This window comes from Paramormyrops kingsleyae, chromosome 14, assembly GCF_048594095.1.
Source record: "Paramormyrops kingsleyae isolate MSU_618 chromosome 14, PKINGS_0.4, whole genome shotgun sequence".
Lineage (NCBI taxonomy): Eukaryota > Metazoa > Chordata > Actinopteri > Osteoglossiformes > Mormyridae > Paramormyrops > Paramormyrops kingsleyae.
In genome coordinates, this window is record NC_132810.1 from 18,928,034 (window position 1) to 18,946,154 (window position 18,121).

Consider the following 18,121-nt stretch of genomic DNA (forward strand, 5'->3'; position numbering starts at 1 on the left):
ACCCTTGGAAGAAAACATATTAGAAAATCTGTATCTAAGGCTTGACCTTCTGTGATGGATGTTTTTTAAATTCCTGCTGTACAGACAGTTCTGGATAAATCCTGTCATCTGGGCATGGAGTTACCCTGTCAGTCAGGAGCTGCGCGTGACCTTCCTTCCAGAGGTTATACGAGACCTCACGAGCCTCAGAGTCACGTGGACGGTGTTCTTGGAACCAGAGGTGTGAGTACTCAAGGGGGCCTCGGATATCAGGGCATGTCCTACACGGTGGTCCCCCGAAGGGGGTGACCAATTAGGGGGGCCATTGACGGACAATCCTGTAGCCTGATGGAGAGAGGCAGATGCCCTTGATGTTTCCTGCATCCATGGCAGACTGTTGCCGTGTTGCTGGAGCTTCCTGCGTTGGTGGTCTTTGACCCCTGCGATCCCTCTACCCAGTTCTGCCCCCTCCCCAATTCCCCCAACTGGCAAAACTATTAGTTTCCAAGTATCTCTTAAGAAGTCCCTCCAAACAGTCACATCCTTTAGAACATTCTAGAACATTGTTTCTCAACCCAATCCTGGGGGACTCCCAGCCAGTCCACATTTTTGCTCCCTCCCAGTTCCCAGCTCCCAGTTTGGGTTTGCAGGGAGCTGGGAGAGGGCCAAAGACTGCACTGTCTAAGGGGTCCCGTGGACTGGGTTGAGTAATTCTGTTCTATAGAAAAGCCATCTATTTGTTGCCAGGACTTGACAGTAGTAAAGGCCACCTCAAAATGTTTGTTTTATTTACTTATGTAAATCACTGCGGATAGTTATTACAGATTTTCAATGAGCTGTTACCTGTCCGCAGGATTCGGGTTACAGCCCCCAGGGATCGGGTTATAAATTCTGGTCCAAGCCGGCACCCCCTGGGTAACTCACAGCCCAAATCAAAAACCAAGCAATTCGTCCAAATGCTGGTTTTATTCATCACAATGCATATTACACACATGGAAGCATCTAACCATGAGCATTAAGGAAGCAGATCCACCCCCTTGTAAAAATAACAATAAAAAATCCCATAGCATACAAACGACACTCTGTAATATTTCCATATAAAAACAAAATAATACAATATTAAATGATAATAAACATTTTCTGAAATTCATAATTCTTTAACACCCCAACCCTGTTCTTGATATATAAAATAAATATATCACGTACTTTCAGCATAATTGCTCTAGCCAATCAACCTAGTTAGGTTTTTATTTAAAAAAAGAAAAAAAAAAACATATTTTCAAAAGACCTACACTGGCTTCTGAATATTTGTAATTAGAAAAAGGAAATGCTAGTCATTGAGAATATATTTTTTGACACTGACACATTCGATTTATATGAGATGATATATACAGATCTATACAGATGCATATCGACACGGATTTATAGACGGTATCTGCTCATATAATGGTGAGTGAACTTCATTGCACGTCCTTGTACAGGTCAAATGCATTTACTGTAAGCAAAATTCACTGAAACTGCAAAAAAAAAAAAAAAACATGGCCGAATTCCAAATATTAAGAGCACAACACTTTCAACGAAACAAACAAAAAAAAAACCCACGCAGCTTCAACAACATTTCAATAGCCATCTGCATGCGTGTGGATATCACAGAAGTGGTGACATCAGAAATAATGAAGATGTCACCGTTAGAAATATGAGAAGGATGGCTGCTTAAAGTTTACAGGCTAAATACTGCAAGATGTTATGCTTCAGATTGAGTCAGGTCCGGTTGGCTGTGCTTGTATATACAATCAAATTTAGACACTCGAAATAAATCCCTACACATGATACCCTAAGTGTTATTCCTTCAGTGCAATAATATCCACATGGACACAAAGAAAAATCGTAGGGGAAATGCAGAGTGGCTTAAAGGACCGGTTTCTGAATGTCGTCCTGCAAAAATCCCACAGTCGATGCTCTGGATGGTGATGATTATTCAAAGTAGAGTTGTTTTTTTACACAACTTTTACGTCTACCTCCATCTAGGATGTCCATCTAAGGGGTTTTCCAAATGTCCATTTTCTATTATTCAGGAAATGGGGGGGAAAGGCACGGACATACTGGAGCTCGCTGTGTCGTCACTGGTCAGCTCGTTTGTGACCAGCGGCAGCCATTTACCCGAACTCCTCTGAGCTACGAGGAGAACCAATGGGCTCCTCAGCTGATGGAGGAGTGCGGCGAAAACATCAGAGACAGACCGTAGGCACAGAGTGGAGGGTAGGTCTATATACACGATATGTAAACCCCAATCCCGTCCGCGATGCAGGCCCGCAGCAGTCCGAACTGGCCGGGGGGGGGCGTTATGAAGCCTGTATTCCCCTCTCTCTTCAGATCTCCGTGAGGGTGAGCTTGTACCCCACACCCAACTCCTCCATGTGAATCTGGAAGGTGTCCTCATTAGAGTAATGCTTGATGATGTTGTCGTCCATATTCACGAGGATCCTGATGATAAGCGTTGAGAAATCCAAGATATTAGATGGGACTGATGCCACGGGCATCTATGTAACGTGCCGTTGGATATTTACGCACGTTTTGTGTAAGTGTGTATATGACCGAAGGAATAATATTCTTACCCCTTTTTGCACTTTTTGTAGACTTTGCCTATTTTCTCCAGCGGCACCTCATATTTGTCAGATATCTGGGAAAAGACAATCATTTCACATGCTTTAGCGCGACCATAACACAAAGGTGCCACGTACACAAGCCCGGGGGGAAGCTCTCGCTGGGCACTGCGGTTGTGTTGGAAGGCGCTACGGTGTTGGGCAACATCGCTGAAGGCGCCTCGATGCGGCCAATTAGTCCGCCACCGTCAGAGTGTCCCAGGAGGCGTGCCGGGACGGCCCCCGTGAGCGAGAGCGGTGCTGAACGGCAGCTCTCAGCTACAGGGTTTTACACAGGGAAGTTGTTTGTGGATGTATGATTTAACACGATTGATAACATGGTGTGATATAGTGTATTGGATGCTGTGAGCAGCGTTTGATTGTATGCGATAGTCATGTGATACAGTCTGCTTGTGTCCTACATCATCTTTTTGAAAAGTACAGGAGCTTACCGCCTCAAGCAGGCCTTTCAGTGTGGGGGTGTTCAGCATAAGGGCATCAAACACCTCCTCCGTCTCCTTCCGTACGTAGAGCAGGACTGCGTGGTGGAGGGGGATCAGACAGGAAGCAGTGAGAAGCGGTTTGACTGAGGAACACGCGTACGCAGGCGTGTAACCAGGCCACGTTTCACTCAGCCGTTTACCAAAAAGCCACGTCCCAGATAAGCGTATCTGCGGCTTTTTGGTTACGGCGCCCGGTGGGAGGCCAGCACGCGATTATGGAGGCGAAACACTGCGTCCCCTATGTGATGGAAACCAGACGAAGGAAAAGCAACGACAACCGAAATTATCCCGCTTTCTGGATCTTGACATCGCCTATTGAATAGGGAAAGGCACATAACTCTCTGCCTATTACTCGGCAAAGCCTATTACTCTCTGCCCCAGTGCCTGAGGTGGGGGGAGAGGGGGGGCTTCCATGCTGCAGCATAAGAATGTGCCGGGGGGGGGGCGGTGGTTCTGAAAAAAGCAGGCCAGGCCCTCGTGTCCTGCTCTGGGATGCGGTGGAGGTACTCTGACCAACATTAACCTGCACAGGATGTGAGAAGCAAGGTTGTATAAGCCTTCCTTAGGTACAAAGACCACGTCCTCTTCAAACCAATGCCTGACACGCTGTTAGGACCCAAGGGTGACCACTGCTGCTATTGACCTACAGAGCTTCTCAATGAGCCGCCCTTGGCTTCTAAACCCAACAGGGTGAAACTTTTGAAGGATGAAGGATGCGCAAGGTGGCATCCTTCTGGTCTGTCTGCTAGACAGACTCTCATGAATACTGGCTGAGAGCCCAGTGAGTAAATATCTCTCAGAGGTCTCAGGGGTAGCTTGGTGTAAAGAAGACGGAAACGTTCAATAGATCTTTCTCACGATGACCCCACTCCGACCAAAAGCTTAAATGCCGAATCTCAAACGCAGGTGTGTGGGGGAGATTCTCAGGAGCATTAAAGGTGCACCTACCTTTCTTGGGCTCTTCCATCCTGGCCATCTTGTTGGCAGAGGAGCCAAACTCTTCCTCGCTGGAGTACGGTAACCTCTTAATGGCCGAGCTGGAGGCAAGGACGGAGGACAGCTGGATAAATCCTTCCGCTGGGTAAGGTCGATGAACCTTCTACTCCCCAAAAAACCCCAACCAGGATCACAGTCATAAAAACAAATATGAAAAAGTGAGACTCACCCTTCCTCTCCATCTTCTGCTGGGAACTGCTAGAAGGAAAAAAAAAGACATGAGAAAATACCATAATAGCGCGGAATTAAAGAAATTAATTGCAAGTTAAGATGGGAAGAATTTCCCAGTTTCGAAACGGTTGGGTTGCCTTTCAGCCCGTGACGCACCCTGGGACCTGCGCTCTCCCCACACTCAAACCCAGCTAGGAGACCTGTGAGCTTCTTCACCTTCCTGTACACCAGCCCAAGTCGCCATATTAGCACCCAAGGGCAAACCAAAGCTTATTATCAAAACTGGCCCACTTGTAGAGAGGGAAAAATTGACTTCTTAAAATATCTTTTCTAGACCGTATTAGATTTCATCTAGTCCATATATAATCGAACTGATCCAGTCTTATTTTAAAAATGTGTTCATTTCAAATGTATTTATATTTGTATTTATAACCCAGTATGACAAATTTATTCCTGTCCTAATGCGTCTGCTTATCTCAGTCATGCCAAATTAAACCATAAACCTTAAAGCATAAAGGCAGGAGGCCAGGAGGACGTTCAGTTCATGACATTTTGGCTCAGGGAGTCACGGCCGCGATGACATGTCAGATAGATAAGGGCCCGTCATGTAACCACCGCTAGAAAAACAGGAAGAGGCGGGTGCCGTCGGGCCCACTAACGACGGCGAACAGTCTGTATGCGGAAAAAACCCCAGACTCCCCTCACTGTGCCTCTGCGCGTCTCCCCAGGAGAGATCGTAGCCTTTGGTTCTATGTACAGTGCATATCTCTGCAAACACCTGATGTTAGTCTGTGTGTGGGGGGGTGGGCTAGGTGGGTTACCGTACAAGGACAGGGTGGAAGCAAATTCGTAACGGCGAACAGTTGACCCCAATTATCACTTTAATGTTCGTGCAAATTCCAGAAAGAATGGAATCTTCCAGAACAAACGTCATTGGCTTATTTTATTTTTATTAAAGCATTGCGAAACAAGCTAATATGTGTCGACATGTTAAACGTTACTTGACATTTGAGAATTGGTTAATCTTTGTTTGGTTGGCTTGATATCCGGTTCACACAGCAGAAGCCCTCATAACCAAAACTTGGAGAAGCTGATTTTAAGCGTGTTTTTAAAAAGGTGTCATTAGTAAGAATAGGATACTGACTTCATCGATCATTCGCTGACCAAGCGGTAAGGATTGGAGTTGGGGCGTGTTACTCACGTGGCGCTGGAAGTTGGAGAAGTGGATATCGGGGATGAAAAGGACCGGCTGGGTGTCGAAGTCAGTCATCACCTTGAAGGTGGTGACGTCACTGCGCTTGTGCAGCAATGTAGGCATCTTCACATCCACATCTGGAGGGGGGGGGGGCACACGACTCAGCCATAATGATCGAAATAGGGCAACCCGCACAGGAGGGATGGAGAATGGATGGAAAATGGAGAATTTGTTTAAATTCTCCATTGTCCATTGCATATTGCATCGGTGAACTGGATTTAGTAGACAAAAGCATCCACTAAATAGACAAATTTAAATAACCGAATTAGACCAGCGCCCGCTCCACCTGGGTGTGGCCAGTAGGGGGCATGTACTCACAGCTGCTGAGGTTGGTGTTCAGGTCTACGCACTTCCCCTTCCGGCGCGTCTGCTTCCTCTCCTCGTCACGGATCTTGCGCTCGGCGCCCTTGTCGCAGAACACCTTGATCTGGCAGCAGGCTCGGTGGATGGGCCTGTTGCTGCGGTTGTTGTAGCTGTAGGTGTCGATCTGCAGGTTGAGGGGTAAACCCTTCACGCCTTTCTGGCAGGAGAAGTCTGTGCTCAGGCAGTTCACCGCGATGAAGATCTGCGGGGAGGAGGAGGCACAACACTGGATTTTAGTAATGGTTTCCATATGTAGGAAGCAACTCCTAGGAAGCAACTCGGTGACCGGTTAGCTACAGCAACGGCAGACAAAGGTGCAACTGTGCAGAGTATGTGAGCATGTCTCCCCCTTTTGGAGGATTGGTGTAATTACACATTTTATTTGCTCTTAAAGCACTGTTTAATTCGAAAGTCAAATTTCCACTTATAATACTTGACAACTGATATTTTAAGATCCTTTGCTGATTGCGACTAATTGATATATAGATACCAAAAAACAGTGAGTATTGATGTTTCAATACTTCGTTGTTTACTATATACAGTGTTTAATATTTCATTTTCTACTTTGCCTAAAAGATAATTTTCTCATTAGTATGACAAGAAAACCTTCAATCTCTCCTTTAAGTGTTTTAATACAACTAAATTACTGGACTAGATGAATATATTGAACATTTAGACGATGTTTTCTATTTATTGCCACCAGGGGGCAATATTGTGGTAGACAGAAATGCACCATTGGGATAAATGATGTACACTCATAGATATCATTAGTGCTTCGTTTCATACACATACTGGTGACTTTCCATGTTCAGTGAGAACTTCCTGCTGGTCACGGAGACCAGCTCCTAAACTTGTGAGCTCCTCTCCCTGCTCTGCTAAGCTTCCCTGGGCTCAAGCAAACAGACAACGTAGCGTGAGCAAAAGGATGGGTGTCCTGTGACCACCAAACCACGTGACCACCACCGCCTCATATCCGGGAGCAAGGAAAACACTATGGAAAAGACAACAAGGAGCTGCCGACGCCTGCGCTTCTGTTTGCTGTCAGCAGCAGAGCGGGGAGAATGTTTTTTTTTTTTTTTTAGAACCCAATTCTGGCATTTTTAAGTCACCTATTTCAATGGAGGCGAAAAGCCTGCATATAGAGTGACTGGTGAGTAATCTCCTGCAGTCACTGTCAGAGCGGTAAAACGTTGTACCCGTTGGACGGGATTCCATTACTAGCCATCAAGCTGAAAAACTCCGCTCCTGCCCTGTTTCCTCATTCCAGCTCTCATTGTTGGGCTCGTCTCGCCTGAAGGCCTTTTCCTCCATACATCACATGAGGTGACAATAGGTGTGACAGGTGTGACAGGCGAGAAAATGTCGCCGCCGAGCCACAGGAGCGCATGCTCGCATCGCCCGGGCGTCCCGGACGACGGGCGCCACTGGGGAACAGACTGATGTCGTGGCCGGGGCGAACTGGGATGGCACCCTCTGTGACAAAAGCCACTTGATGTCACCAGCCATAAAGGGAGAGCTGTGTGTGCGAAGGAGGCCTTCACGGGATAAAATGGCGAAGAACAAGAAAAGCATAAAAAGCCCCTTAAGTCAGACTTCCCCATTTTTACCCTAATGAAGCTTTGTTCATTTCAACAACCACCTTTTTCATGCCTCCCAAATGCCCTGCACACCCTCTTTAAGAGGAACTGTCTTGTTCGGAATGCGCGTTAACCAAACAATAACATAAACAGGTCAACTGGCTTTAGGTGACATCTGAACAAGGCTGTCTCACAACCAAAGCCAGTGTAAATATGTCCTTTCTTAAGGCAGTACTCGCAGGGTGTAATACAGGAACGTCAGTGAGCATCTATTGTGAGAACACGCCACGGGCTCAGTAAAAGGGATCCTACACCATCTGCGGTGAGTGTGTTCTACTCGCTCACCTTCGCCTCCTCGTTGATGTCCCACGTGAAGGAGATGGCGTTGTAGGCGATCTCCTCGATGTTGCTGATCGTGTTGAAGCTCTCTTTGTAGTCGGCTGTAGGGGACCGGATGACGGGTATAGAGTTAGTGGTTGGGACTTACAGCTGACGCCCCGTTGACGTCCTGTGGTTTCAACAGACAGAAAATTGGCTACAAAGACATAAAGGATGGAGAGACGTGGATTATAATCATATGCACGGTGATGTTCTGTGATGGAGGCAGCGTGTGGCTCAGAGGGCTAAGCCTCCCTGCCGCTGATCAGAAGTCAGAGTGGACTGTTCTTCAACAGAACAGTCACATGTCTGTGGGCCCTTGAAAGGCCCTTAACCCCCCAGCTCCATGGGGGCCGCTGCAGGTGGCTGCCCTTCGCCACCAAGCTTGCTCTCATCTACATGCGTGTCATGGCGAGCAAGATGGGGTGGGTGGAAAAGCGGATTTCCCAAAGAGGATCAGTAGAAGTGTCATTATTATTGAATCACGTATGGACAGTGGATATTATGATGAGAATGGTATTGACCTTTTAGTCAGAATTCCACATGTGGACAAGAATGACACAATAGTTGGCCTAGATCTCCAACATTGTTGCCCTGGTCTTTGACTGCATCCATGGCTGGATGAGCTCCTCTCCACCATTATCTCAGACCCATCATCCATGGTGATACTATCTGACAAGACAAGTACCCTATTCTGTGCTTTCTTTTCCAGTTTCACTTCCAGTAGTTGTCCCAGTACCGGTTGGTTCCATGGGGAACTGACCCCGGTCACACCCAATCCCCCTGAAAGTAGAACGCTCTTCTTCTTTCACGAAACAGAAGACATTCTCAATCGATGCATCGACACTGACTCGCACAACGGCGCCTGTATGAGTTGAACCATATCCTAAACAAGCCGTTTAGAAGCGCTTCCCTCCCCCCCAGACATCCACCCCTCCCTCTGGTCCACATAAGCTGAAGTACAACAACACGTTTACCCATCTCTCACATAGTTAAGCTTCTCTTTCACACGCCATACATGCTCCACAGTGCAAGATGGATGACGGATTGTCGGTCTTCTCTCAGGAACTAAGCCGTTCCATTGTCCTCTTCAGAAGCCGCCGTTGAGGGCACGTTTCCCCAGCCAGACATACGCACACATCCCACCAAAATTTGATGACATAACAGACCACTAGGGGGGGCAACCCTGCTTATATTCCCTATTCTCCCTTTCCCTCCTTTTTTTGGGTCGAGGTAGTTTATGTTCAAGGAAGTCCCAAGATTCTCAAGGTTCGTTGGTTTAAGGGAAGTACAAGCATGCAGGAAGACCCAGACCAGAATATTCTGGAAGAACACTACCTACGTTTGCCAACATTCACTCGATGGAACGTAACTATGAAAAAAAAACATGCACACATGGCCTGTGTGGGACCTGTAGACTGTGGCGATAACGTGCACACAGTGAAGGAACCACTAGAATGGCTCAAATCTGAGGGTTCTTCTGCGCAAGAATTTAGGTGGGCGGCTGATCGAGAGAAGCGCGTCCTACCGATGTCGATGCAGCGCTGCTTCGCTGTGTGCTGCCGGGAGTGCCAGTACTTCCAGTGCTTGAGCTGGTCTTCCCGGCATTTCTCCTCCCCGAACACCACCATCACCACACTCTGGAAAACAGCGAGTCGCAAGCGTCAGACCACAAACCACAGGCGGATGGACGCACCTGCTCAAACGCCCAACATAGTCAGCAGCCCAACAGCAAGAGTCTAACAACAAACCCTAACCAAGAACCACGTTTCCCGAGATGCTGCGTTCTGGTGTCACCCTTACCCGGACTTTGCTGATAGGGTGGTGTAAGACCTTGCTGTTGTTGTCGGTTTCCCGAAGGCTGATGGGATAGAATTGGCCCTTGTTGAGGTATGTCATGGTGCCGTCGCCAGACTTCTGCCGGAGAGACTTGGAAGCCTCCAGTGTGTATTCAAAGTTATTACTGAGGAGGAAGAGCAGACATATAGTTTAGGAAGACCCTCCATTTTCTTAGACTTCAGACGCATTGAGATGCATGCAGTGTGTTCCTGAGAATCAGAACAACTCTTAAGCAGGGAACAATGGTGAAAGTTCCACTCAGTGACAAATCTTGGACCGAAAATGATTTTGTTTTCCAAGGCTTAGAACTTTGAGGAAGTGAGAAAAGCGAGGCCTGCTTAACGGAAAAGCCTGTCGGCTGGGGTGGGGGGGGGGACTGGATAGGCCTACCTCAAGACGGTATCGAAGCTGGTGTAATCATCCTGCGCAATGGGGGGCATGCGTAACTGGAGATCCCCAGGGAAAGGGAACACCTGCAGTGGACAAAGGGTGGGGTAGCGGGAGTGGGGGTGGGGGGGTAGAGGACCAGCATTACACAAACATCGACAACATGGACTCGCTCCCAGGGAGCTGGGGGACTCTCTCAGCCAAGGGAAAACAAAGCGTTGCCCCCACCACTGCTCCTGTATAGGGTTTTGTTGGACTATCCTTTTAATGTAATCCCCCACCCCAACCCCCCCAGGTTAAATACAGAAAGGGAAGAGAAAAGGTTTTGCTATTGTAAGAGAAAAGTACAGCGTCTTATTGTATTCAGCGGACAATGGAATAATAACATGCTAGCCGCTATTTTGGCAAGTTCAAATAGAACCAGGTAGGGTTAAGCGTAGCCCTGGCTCCAGAGGCACAGGTGAAAGGGGTATTGTATGGAGGGACGCTGGCGTGGCGGGGGGGGGGGGTGGCTGGGGTTTATGACCGGCGGGCTGAGGCCTCTCGTCGTACCTCCTGGGAGCTGTCCTTGAAGGTCTCCGGGAACGTGGAGTCGGGGGTGCGGGGCTGCGTGCAGGGGCTAAACTGGCTGTGGTTGCTCGAGCGCTCGAACGGCACGCCGTGCCCGTCTGGCTCGGCGCAGTGGGCGCCCGGTGGCGCCGGCACGGGGAAGCCATGCGAAACGCCCTCCGTCTTCACCGGGTAGCTGGGCACGGCAGCGATGGACACAGTGACCGTGGTGTCTGGGGAAGGGAATGGTGCCCTCTTGTCCTGCCCGAGCTGGTTCGGGAGGACGATGTTGAACGGGACGCCCTTCAGGACCTGGATTCTGTTCTCCCCCGACGCCATGGGAGCCTCCTGAATTGGCACCATGTGGTTCCTGCCGGTGAACGCAGACAGGGGACGGTCAGGTCAGCGCCGCCCACGACCGCGCCCGGCGCACCGTGCCCCCGGATTCCTCCCAGTTCCTAAATTCTCTGCAGGTATTGAATTTCACGGCTGCTTCGGAAACGTTTGTCTCCCATATCGATTTTCCAGCGCAAACATCCTAGCATTCTTTGACATTTTTGGCTGCCTCCCATGTCTTGCTCTTTTGAAATATTTTCATAAACGTAACGAAGCCTGTTTTTAACGTTTCCATTATACCAGCAATCATACCCATATGATGTGTAATGATCGCAATGATTAAAAAAAAAAATCGGTGTGCTTGAGAAAGCATTTTGGTCGGAAAATTGATCAACATCACCATTATTGTCTACTCCGTGCCGCAAAAGAAAAAAATCTCCAATGGTGCTTCCGTGCCAAGGATCGACGTGGGTGAAAAGACACATTTCAAACAGTGAATGACATGAAAAACCCGGCAGAGATGCTAACACACGCGAACAGAATGCCCTCGATCACAGGAAGGGAGCCTCTTTACTGAGCAGCCATGGCATCAAAGAGCCGAATTACCTTTTGTTGGGATCCACATCAGATCCCAGCACATCTGTCTTGCCCGGTGATATTGTTCTCTTTTCCCGTGGCACCTGTGGAAAGCAAACATTATCTGCGTGGCTCTGACCACATCCTGCAGCCAGCAGGTCCCTCACTACACATCAAATCCCTCTGCCGTCTCTCACATCCAATTCTTCTAATCGATAACTCAACTGATTGGTCCACTCCGAGCAGATCCATAGAACGACGTCACACCACCTGTCACATCTACCTTTCCTAGCTGTTTATCAGTTTAACAGATAGGTGATCGAGATGCAGGTTTCTCGGATAATGGAACACTGAACACCCCGGCAAAAAAAAAAAAACATGTCGTCAGATGATGTTCCATAAGTGACTGACTTCAAAGAGGAAACCAGAAGGGGCCCCTCTGAGGTCTTTGTGACCCACGCCCTCCCAGGCTATGAACAGTACCTTGTAGTAGTCATAGAGGAGTCCCAGAGCTGCTGCGCTGTCCTCGTCTCCATTGATGCTCATCATAGCCTTGGTGGCGACCGTCAGGGGGTTCTCCAAGAAGGATTTCCAGGCCTCGTCCTCGTTCGTGAAGGATCTCCTCTGGCTGTAGCCAGGGTCATTCTGTAGCACCAACACCGCTCTCTTGCTACAGAAATAAAGCCAGGGAAGCCACCGTCAAGCAGGACAGCCGGAGGAACCTTACAAGCCCATAGGATTATAAAGTAGAGGAGCCAGCACAGGATATGCAACAATCTGAGAACTTCCTCATTTTTCCGTTGGGAGGTTGGACTTCTTACAAAATGGATGCATTGTAATAAGTGAATATAAGAGACTTTAATGGGAATGTGTGTATTTTAAAAATAAGCCAGTCCAAGCTCAAATACTAAGGGTCTTTAACACTTTTTACACAGGTGTCTCAGAAAATATAAAAGGAAATTCAACAGATTTTTGGTAGGAATCCATGTTTAATGCATTGTATCCTGCACCTTAGCCATCTCTGAGCAGGAAGTGTTAGCCATAATTAAGATGGTGCAACACCTACTCGTTAAGCTAGGTGACTCTGGGGGGAGGGGGTATTTGTGCTGGTCTGATACAAATAATCTACCAAGAAAGATCAAATACAGTGGCTGAGGGGAAAATTCTGGACTGCCCCGTCTTAAATTAGTTATCTTCCTCATCATCATTGTCATGACTGTTCACATCCAGTGTTTTCAGAAATCCGTAAAACATCTGAAAATGAGATGTGGATCCCATATGTATGACTGTGCTTTGGGGGGGGGTTGACACGGGTGGGGTTTGGCATACAGTTAAATCACGTATGGAAAGACAGTGTTGTTAGACAGTTGTAGTCCTGAAATACAAAACACATCGTACGTAGATAATTTAAATAAAAGAGATGAACACTTACTACTACTTTGCATGTAATTTTCTTTTGTATCTATTTATCTCTCTTTGGACCTTCTAACAAAAAAAAACACAGGTCTGTAAAGCAACCAAATGAGCGGGAACCTCACTAAACATTTACACTATCGATTTACACACTTTAATCATTCCAGCCAAAATAAGAAAAGGATTTGAATTTTGTTCTTTGCGTGGTGGTTACGCAATGCGATCCGTGGCATCGCTGCACACGTGATAATTTCACTTGTTTAAGGTAAAACGTCTGTTGAAAGTGCAAATATTGACGACGCGTCCTGTCAACGCTAAACCTAAATAGTGCCCTCGAATGTCAAACAAAGCATTCTAGCTAAATTATACATTAAAAAGGGTAAGGAATATTTGTTGATTTTCCTGTGTTTAGCTGGGTGACCCAAATCCTCTCGCGCTTATTTCACCATTTTAATTTATTCAATTAAATTTGGACTACCGTCATCATCGAAACAAAAAACACAGCGTCTTTTAGTCAATTGCGTGTTTTATACATAGGATAGGTCCATATGATATGGTCTAATTGTTTAATGTGCCTCCCCAAATGTCGTAGACATGTATCGGTTGCAGGTATGCAGATCTACTGACTATATTCCTTTTTGTTTGTTTGGTATAGGGAAAGAGTCGATCCGTCGCCTAGCTAGTGATCAAAAGAAGTATATTATTAGTAATCCTATATCTAATTGTGTAATTCACAAAAGTCCCCCGGGTCGATTAATACATTTTGGATTTGCAATCCGATAGATCCGTTATTTCGTGGGACTAAACACACAAGTGGACATGCAATCCTTCATTAAAACAAAGGACTCGGCCATGCATGGCTCGAGCCTATAATAATGCTCTAACGCGGCCACATAAAACCTCAGATAAGAAGTGCCAACTTATTTCAAACGAAGAGAATCGTTTCGTTGTGTTAAAAGGAAATCCCGTCCGGATTCTACTTGCATGAATAGCTATAAATAATAGCACACCTTTGTTTTTCGGTCTGTAATTAATGACCATGCTGCATTCTTTAAAGGTTTGGACAAATTACATCAACAATCTGCATCTAAGATAACAGTGATTAAAATGTAGTGCAGAAAATGTGCCCAAAATACAACAAATATACGGCTAAAAAACGTTTTGGCAACGGAAACGTGATACCCGGCAAGGCGGCGGCTTTCGCTTTTTCCATAAATAGCATAACTTATTGTCATTGCATTCGCGTGCGCTGAAGAAGCAACCCCGTAAGAAAAAAAAACTTGTCACGAAACAAATAACGATACTCGGTGACTGTTGTCTAAAATGTCTTTGCTTTGCTGACACAATATTCCTCTAAGAGATTTTAAAGGCAAGGCAGCCAACGCCTTGTAGGTGTACTATTTCACTAGAGTCAACGTTCTCCTTGTCAGTACCTTTAGATGCAAGGGAAACGCTGACATATAACGAATATTTTAAAACTATTTAAAATAAACAGACCCCTACAGTAAGTCATTTACCGGAAAGATGCATATAGGGTCGGTCCCAGTGAGAACACTTGGCCAAACTTCAGCCAGAAGTCTTAATGCAATACAAAAAAAAATGAAATGAGGGAAAAAGTGAAAAACGTTTTATTCGTTAAAACACTTTTACTCGTTAACAGAAAATGCCAGTTAGGAGCGATCCTGTACATCAGAAACCAAGAAGAATAGAAAATACACCACCGGTTGTTACTAACAGCAGAATCTAGCCCAGATGAAATTCTGTCGGTGTCCAGAAATTGTCTTTAGACTTTGACTTTCAAGGAAAAAGCGTTTTTCGGGTGGAAAAAAAAGAAACAAAACGATGGTAAATGTCAAAAACTACGCGAGAAGACAAAACAGGCAGAAATATGCTCCAACAAGTAGAGCAGGTGCACATGCACCTGCGCGAGCGGCGCAGGCTGCAACATGACAGGTGAGGCGCGCGCACCTATGCCCGACTCCCCAAGTCCGACAGTCAAGCCGGCAACTCGGCAGGCAGGCAAAAAAGTCAACAGATTCTTTCCAAGTCATAGGACCAAGAAGCAAAAAAGGCAATCCTTCAACCTTTGAAAATGTCACAGTACATAAATGCAGTTATCAGTAGATTATTCCACAACTGATAAAATTGGTGAAATGTTCAGCACCAGACACATACACACCGGTTCTACTGGACTTACACCCCTGACAGAGTTCACTTACTTGTCATGTTCCTGTGTCATCTTGGTCGGTCAAACTGGACTTACTAGTTATACGGTAAATCCGATCCGGCCTCTTTACCTGAAAAACTTCTTAAAGAAGCGGGATGAGGGCAATGTTAAGGTTGTCCCTAAAAGAACGGGTTTTGTTGGCTTTTCTCGCTTTTTGAGGTATAGTCAGATTCAGAGGCCGGTTTTACCTGTGACTGAGCAGCAGATTGGATTACAGGGGCACGTGGGGCGGGGCCTGGCCTTCCAACAACATTGGCTGCGCGCTCCTGATTGGGCCGTCCGTGGGCTGGGTTCCCAGGTTTCTTCCACCTTTGCATCACAATGCCCTACCTAACGCTCAAGATTACTTCATTTGCGTGAAATACGCAGTTTAACAGTGATTGGAGTTGTGATTTTTTTTTTACTATTATTTTTTTGGGTCTGTACTGTTCAATCCCCGCAAAATTTTAAGTTGCACGGAAGCATGATTAATAGACTAACTCCGATGTTACAGTGACGTTGCCTTTTGGGAGGCTGTGTTTAAAATAAAGCAGAAAAACACATCAGACCTCGTGCCTCAAGAAAACTTGCTTTACATTTCCATTAACTGTACAGTGATTAAGATGAAAACATTAAATAGTAAGATCTATTTTATGTGCAATTCAGTTAAACCGTATCACCACACACCTGCTGACATAAATACGGCGCTAATACCTAGTTTCTCACCCAAAGAGGCGAGTGCAGAACGTAACTATTTAGAGTTTAGACAGCTCTCAGGGGAAACGTCACACTGGGCCTCCCTCTGTCACCCCCAGTGCTTTAAGTCAGCGGTACTCACAGGTACGCAGTAGCCTACCGGTACCTCTCAGTATCTGGGAGTACCGAATAACAAGGGCTGTACAGGCACCCGGTTTTCCCCACTTCAGGCACTGATCACCGCTACTTTATGACAGTCATAGTCGCAAAAGCAATGCTCTTTTTTAAAAAAAAAAAAAAAAAAAAAAACACGTTTGAAATTAATACAAAGTTAAGCGCAAGCCGTTATTCGATGCTGTGGCAACTAACCTTTGTTCGCCGCAAGCGATGAAGAGGAAATCCGAAATGGATGAAAACCCAGTCCCCTAGAATTAGGCCTATATATGAAATTAAACAGAAAATCCATCCATCCATTGTCCAACCCGCTTATCCTACTGGGTCGCGGGGGGTCCGGAGCCTATCCCGGAAGCAACGGGCACGAGGCAGGGAACAACCCTGGATGGGGGGCCAGCCCATCGCAGGGCACACTCACACACCAGGCACTCACACATGCACACCTAAGGGCAATTTAGCAATGTCAATTAGCCTCAGCATGTCTTTGGACTGTGGGGGGAAACCGGAGCACCCGGAGGAAACCCCACGACGACACGGGGAGAACATGCAAACTCCACACACATGTGACCCAGGCGGAGACTCAAACCCAGAGGTGCGAGGCAACAGTGCTAACCACTGCACCACCATGCCGCCCCTAAACAGAAAATGCTACTGGAATTTCAAAGACACATTTTTCGTTGTAATACTAATGAACTAGCCCCCTGACGCCTTTTTGTATGCCCTGTAGTCTGTAAGGGCCATAACATTTAATTTCTCACTGCTTTACATGGCCAGCATGAACTACGGACCTTCTAGAAGAACGATGTCCGTATAATATCTTCTGTCGGAGGCAAAGAGTCGCGCTTGATGCGCCACAGGACATGCAACAATGCCATCTTGGGTCGAGTCGCTGCCAAATTATGAAGGCCCGAAGAAACTGCAAAGATAAACTTACACGGAGGGGAATCAAATTGCCACCTTTCATTCGCACTCCTGCGGCCGGATGAATGAATCGAGGATCATTTGCGGTTTCTGTCGAAACCACGATCCACAAAGGGGGCAATTACATTTAGGGTGATAAAGCAGGAGGGTGACTGCCCAGCTCTCGAGCATAGCTTTCGAAGCTCATGCAAAACGGATCTCAGTGATTTTGAACTGAATAATAATCGAATGACGCGGTTTTGTTTCACACAATTGCGTGCCAGTTTAGCTTATGTGAAAACGGTGAAATTTGCATTCGTAATAGTTATTTGTTCAGTATATGAACACACAGAGCTGAGGGCAATAGTCATCTTTAGCAGATTCATCTTTATACCCAGTTACACTGAAAAACCTTTAATTTGCCTGTTCCCAAAGTAGGTAAGTTTCCAAAATGATACTTGTATAAACATTTCTGTGATTTAAAAATACAAAAAGCATATCCAGTGCTTCGATTAAAATATAGAACAAGCTCGATCTAATTATAAATAGTAACGTGACAAAGTAACTAAGAAATATTATATTTAAAAAGCCAGTAGCGGATTGCATTGGGTGAATACAGGGCTGTCAGAATTTAATCTCAGGTGTATCACTGTGGCAGCACACACCCATTTTCATAGCCAATAACTGACCCCCACCTGGTACAAAAGCCCTGTGACTAGTCTCAGCACAGGGAGCAGTCTCTGCAAGTAATAAATCCGCCAAATGAATCAGCATTAAACACGATTGAAGCGATAAAACCGAGGGCGTAGGTTTAGTTTCAACATTGGTAGAGACCAAATCAGTCCCGAACCCCCCCTCTCCCCTAAAAACACACGGTACTCCCACAGTAAGGTCGTATCACAGTGCCGTTCATACCCAAATGATAAAACACGTTAGTGTTTTGAACAGCCACGGTTGTTGCACTTATTGAACGGCATATGCGCAAACCACTTCATAAAAGAATTAACACGCATGCAATTACCCTGCCTGTCTCTAATTTTTAAATCGAACTATTTAGTGGAAATTCCGCAAGTGATTAAAATCATCAGACTACAGAGTGGAGACTTTATGCTTTAGCTCAGTTGTGTTCTTTACAGCGGGATACAATTGCAACATAAATTAGTTATCCTGAAACCAAACAC

At 46.3% G+C, this 18,121-nt stretch overlaps 1 protein-coding gene across 4 annotated transcripts; it reads right to left on the reverse strand.

The window, feature by feature from the left end:
* Positions 1–926: 926 nt before the first annotated feature.
* grhl1 (grainyhead-like transcription factor 1) lies at positions 927–15,350 on the reverse strand. Of its 4 annotated transcripts, XM_072698766.1 has the most exons (16): positions 14,700–14,814; positions 14,482–14,542; positions 12,035–12,221; positions 11,582–11,655; positions 10,643–11,009; positions 10,094–10,176; positions 9,668–9,827; positions 9,393–9,504; positions 7,832–7,926; positions 5,865–6,111; positions 5,493–5,623; positions 4,290–4,318; positions 4,073–4,161; positions 3,074–3,159; positions 2,595–2,659; positions 927–2,463 (listed from the first exon to the last, which is right to left on the reverse strand). In XM_072698766.1, the coding sequence occupies exons 3-16, from the start codon at positions 12,098–12,100 to the stop codon at positions 2,349–2,351; spliced, it is 1,719 nt and encodes a 572-aa protein (XP_072554867.1). In that variant the 5' UTR covers positions 12,101–12,221; positions 14,482–14,542; positions 14,700–14,814; the 3' UTR covers positions 927–2,348. The 4 variants fall into 4 exon arrangements, with proteins under 4 accessions (XP_072554867.1, XP_023663946.1, XP_023663938.1 ...); XM_023808178.2 differs by lacking the exons at positions 14,482–14,542; positions 14,700–14,814 and adding an exon at positions 15,184–15,350 and having other exon boundaries at positions 4,290–4,315; XM_023808170.2 differs by lacking the exons at positions 14,482–14,542; positions 14,700–14,814 and adding an exon at positions 15,184–15,350.
* Between the last annotated feature and the right edge of the window lie 2,771 nt (positions 15,351–18,121).